At 46.6% G+C, this 5,000-nt stretch overlaps 1 protein-coding gene across 2 annotated transcripts in view; it reads left to right on the forward strand.

Moving 5' to 3' along the window:
- Positions 1 to 6: 6 nt before the first annotated feature.
- The window catches only part of il7r (interleukin 7 receptor), a 13,707-nt gene continuing 8,713 nt past the window's right edge, over positions 7 to 5,000 (forward strand). For both annotated transcript variants that reach the window (XR_012591694.1, XM_074618290.1), the window contains exon 1: positions 7 to 122. Coding sequence is in view for 1 of the 2 variants with exons in the window: in XM_074618290.1 (XP_074474391.1) it covers positions 38 to 122 (85 nt within the window). In the remaining variant the exon portion in view is untranslated. The remainder of the gene's footprint in view (positions 123 to 5,000) is intronic.

The following is a 5,000-nucleotide window of genomic DNA, read 5'->3' on the forward strand; positions in this document are numbered from 1 at the left end:
GGCAGCGTTGAGCGTTGGTCTCTGCAGCGGAGAGGAGATGATGTCTGGCTGCTGGAGTGCTGCTCTGCTGCTGCTGCTGCTGGCGGGGGGGACTCGGGCTCAGAGTGGAGACGGAGACATGGGTGAGGCTTTCATCATTTCTTCTTGGTGATTCTAGAGACGCTTTTAACATCAATTATTAGGGCTGTCAATCGATTAAAATAGTTATCTGTTCACCTTAAAGGAGATTAGTCCAGTATTTAATCCTCTCATCAACATGGGAGTGGACTAATATGCTGCTTTATGTAAATGCATGTATATATTTATTATTATAAATCAATGAACAACACAGATCAATAACAGATATTGATCCAGAAACCCTCACAGGTACTGCATTTAGCATAAAACAATATGCTCCAATCATAACATGGCAAACTGCAGCCCAACAGACAACAACAGCTGTCAGTGTGTCAGTGTGCTGACTTGACTATGACTTGCCCCAAACTGCATGTGATGATCATAAAGTGGGCATGTCTGTAAAGGGGAGACTCGTGGGTACCCATAGAACCCATTTACATTCACACATCTGGAGGTCAGAGGTCAAGGGACCCCTTTGAACATGGACATGACAGTTTGTCCTCTCCAACATTTAGTGTTAGTTTGGAGCGTTATTTAACCTCCTTCATGACCTGCTAGTCTGACCTGGTTGGTACCGATGGATTCATCAGGTTCTCTAGTTTACTATGATACAAGGATCACACTTTTCTTCTGCCTTTCTTTCGGACATTTTTCAGACTTTTTTTTTTTTTTTTTTTTTACATTTTTCTGACTTTTTTTATTTATTTATTATTATTTTTTTACATTTTTCTGACATGTTTTGGGACATTTTTTAAAATTTCTTTGGAAAATTCTTCTGACGTTTTTGACATTTTTTCAGACAAAAACCCTCACACATTCACACATCTGGAGGTCAGAGGTCAGGCGACCCCTTTGAAGATGGACATGACAGTTTTTCCTCGCTAACATTAAGTGTTAGCTGGTCTGACCTGGTTGGTACCGATGGATTCATCAGGTTTATAGTTTACTATGATACTAGTAGTAGTAGTAGTAGTAGTAGTAGTAGTAGTAGCATGACATGGTTGGTACTGATGGATTCATCACCAGGATCTTGTCTCTCTACATCGGGTCAGAACAGCAGAACCTCACTCAAGAATAAAGCCTTTAGATTTTAATGATCTTTCTTCCAAACAAGGACAAACTTTCCTGTTTCAGCTCCACTGCTGGTTTAACAACCCGTCTTCATCCCCGTCCTCATCCCCGTCTTCATCCCTGTCCTCACCCCCGACCCGTCCTCACCCCCGTCCTCACCCCCGACCCGTCCTCATCCACCTTCGTGCATCACACCTTGCTGTGGGATGGCGTTCCATTCCTCACCCAGGATTCAACTTGCCCTATTGCGCAGGCCTTATCCAGATTACATCAACGTGGCATGCCGATGCTTGCAGCAGATACCAAATGATCACTTCAGTTGGGCGCTGCACCCAACAGGCCCCGTGCACATCAGGCACCTGGTTGGCAGCACCTGGAGCTCAAAACAAGAGTCAATACCAACAGGAGAACACACTGTTTACCATTGGCAGAGCATTTAAATATATATATATATATCTATAGATATATATCTATAGATATATATCTATAGATATAGATATAGATATATATCTATATATATCTATATCTATATATATATCCTGGTATCATAATAAACTCTAGAACCTGATGAACAGCTCCGTCTGCTGGAAGGTCCGGTCTGTTCAGTCTCCTTTTCTTCAGCAGTGAGATATTAGAGCTAAAACACTGAAATGAATTTATTTTATTATTATTAGTTTTGAACCAGGCGATGTCGTTTCACTTTTGTTTTTCTTAAAGAATGTCGTCTTTATTTAGTTTCAGTTTACTAGAAATATTTTCCACTTCTTAGTTTCAGTATTAGTTGACGATAAGAACTCTGAATGATCAGCTGTAGGACGGGTCGGGGATGACGGGACGGGGGTGAGGACGGGTCGGGGATGACGGGACGGGGATGAGGACGGGTCGGGGATGAGGACGGGTCGGGGGTGAGGACGGGGATGAGGACGGGTCGGGGGTGAGGACGGGTCGGGGATGAGGACGGGTCGGGGGTGAGGACGGGGATGAGGACGGGGATGAGGACGGGTCGGGGGTGAGGACGGGGATGAGGACGGGTCGGGGGTGAGGACGGGTCGGGGATGAGGACGGGTCGGGGGTGAGGACGGGGATGAGGACGGGGATGAGGACGGGTCGGGGGTGAGGACGGGGGTGAGGACGGGTCGGGGATGAGGACGGGTCGAGGGTGAGGACAGGTCGGGGATGAGGACAGGTCGGGGATGAGGACAGGTCGGGGGTGAGGACGGGGATGAGGACGGGTCGAGGGTGAGGACAGGTCGGGGATGAGGACAGGTCGGGGGTGAGGACAGGTCGGGGGTGAGGACAGGTCGGGGGTGAGGACGGGGATGAGGACGGGTCGGGGGTGAGGACGGGGATGAGGACGGGTTGTTAAACCAGCAGTGGAGCTGAAACAGGAAGTTTGTCCTTGTTTGGAAGAAAGATCATTCAAATCTAAAGGCTTTATTCTTGAGTGAGGTTCTGCTGTTCTGACCCGATGTAGAGAGACAAGATCCTGGTGATGAATCCATCGGTACCAACCAGGTCAGACTAGCTGGTCATGAAGGAGGTTAAATAACGCTCCAAACTTACACTAAATGTTGGAGAGGACAAACTGTCATGTCCATGTTCAAAGGGGTCCCTTGACCTCTGACCTCCAGATCAGTGAATGTAAATGGGTTCTATGGGTACCCACGAGTCTCCCCTTTACAGACATGCCCACTTTATGATCATCACATGCAGTTTGCCGTGTCCTGATCTGTACCTGTGAGAGTCTCTCTCTCCTTTTCCTTCAGTTCTCTCTGATTCAGAGTGAAACTTCCATCGGAGGATTGTTCAGATGTTGGTGGTTTTCCAGAGGATGAATGTTTTTGTTGATCGTCTGACTTTGAGTGAAACGTCTCAACGAGGACTTCGAATAACAATCAATGTCATTGATTAAAACACTGACGATGTTTCAACTGCAGACGATCAACCATGATAAATACTGGACATAATCTCGCCAACGCTGCGTGTGACATCATAACGTCTGAACTTCACACTCTGGGACAGTGACGCACACTTTCTCACCACACATCAAGATAACGTCTCCTGAGATGAGCTGTCAGTCACACCTTCAGTCTGACGCTGCATTCTGGGAAATCCACCTGTAATACTGTCAATTATAAACATGAGAACATGATGTCATCAGGCTTCAAATAGTTAATCACACATTGTTTAGAGACTCGTGGGTACCCAGAGAACCCATTTACATTCACTGATCTGGAGGTCAGAGGTCAAGGGACCCCTTTGAAGACGGACCTGACAGTTTGTCCTCTCCAACAGTTAGTGTCAGTTTGGAGCGTTATTTATCTTCCCTTTAAAACTGAGCTGGCTACGTCCTCCGTTAATGCATTACAGAAATTAGTGGTGTTTAAATGAATTTGCGTTTAACGCGTTTTAATAATAATAATAATAATAAGATATAATTTATTTATTTATTTGTTCATTTGTTACCTCAATGCAGAAAAAGAGGAAGGCATTTAAAAATAAATAAACTGTAGTGACAGAGTTATCAGAGATGATGTGTCTGATCGTGTCTGATCGTCTCTTCGTGTGTCCGATCGTCTCTTCGTGTGTCCGATCGTCTCTTCGTGTGTCCGATCGTCTCTTCGTGTGTCCGATCGTCTCTTCGTGTGTCCGATCGTCTCTTCGTGTGTCCGATCGTCTCTTCCTGTGTCCGATCGTCTCTTCGTGTGTCCGATCGTCTCTTCGTGTGTCCGATCGTCTCTTCCTGTGTCCGATCGTCTCTTCCTGTGTCCGATCGTCTCTTCGTGTGTCCGATCGTCTCTTCCTGTGTCCGATCGTCTCTTCGTGTGTCCGATCGTCTCTTCGTGTGTCCGATCGTCTCTTCCTGTGTCCGATCGTATCTTACTGTGTCCGATCGTCTCTTCGTGTGTCCGATCGTCTCTTCGTGTGTCCGATCGTCTCTTACTGTGTCCGATCGTATCTTACTGTGTCCGATCATATCTTACTATGTCCGATCGTCTCTTCGTGTGTCCGATCGTATCTTACTGTGTCCGATCGTATCTTACTGTGTCCGATCGTCTCTTACTGTGTCCGATCGTCTCTTCATGTGTCCGATCGTATCTTACTGTGTCCGATCGTATCTTCGTGTGTCCTATCGTCTCTTCCTGTGTCCGATCGTCTCTTTGTGTGTCCGATCGTCTCTTCATGTGTTCGATCGTATCTTACTGTGTCCGATCGTCTCTTACTATGTCCGATCGTCTCTTCGTGTGTCCTATCGTCTCTTCATGTGTCCGATCGTCTCTTACTGTGTCCGATCGTATCTTACTATGTCCGATCGTCTCTTTGTGTGTCCGATCGTCTCTTCATGTGTTCGATCGTATCTTACTGTGTCCGATCGTATCTTACTATGTCCGATCGTCTCTTCGTGTGTCCGATCGTCTCTTCATGTGTCCGATCGTCTCTTACTGTGTCCGATCGTATCTTACTATGTCCGATCGTCTCTTCGTGTGTCCGATCGTATCTTACTGTGTCCGATCGTCTCTTACTGTGTCCGATCGTCTCTTCATGTGTCCGATCGTATCTTACTGTGTCCGATCGTATCTTCGTGTGTCCGATCGTCTCTTTGTGTGTCCGATCGTCTCTTCATGTGTCCGATCGTATCTTACTGTGTCCGATCGTCTCTTCCTGTGTCCGATCGTCTCTTACTGTGTCCGATCGTATCTTACTATGTCCGATCGTCTCTTCGTGTGTCCGATCGTCTCTTCATGTGTTCGATCGTATCTTACTGTGTCCGATCGTATCTTACTATGTCCGATCGTCTCTTCGTGTGTCCG

This window comes from Sebastes fasciatus, chromosome 19 (assembly GCF_043250625.1).
Source record: "Sebastes fasciatus isolate fSebFas1 chromosome 19, fSebFas1.pri, whole genome shotgun sequence".
NCBI lineage: Eukaryota > Metazoa > Chordata > Actinopteri > Perciformes > Sebastidae > Sebastes > Sebastes fasciatus.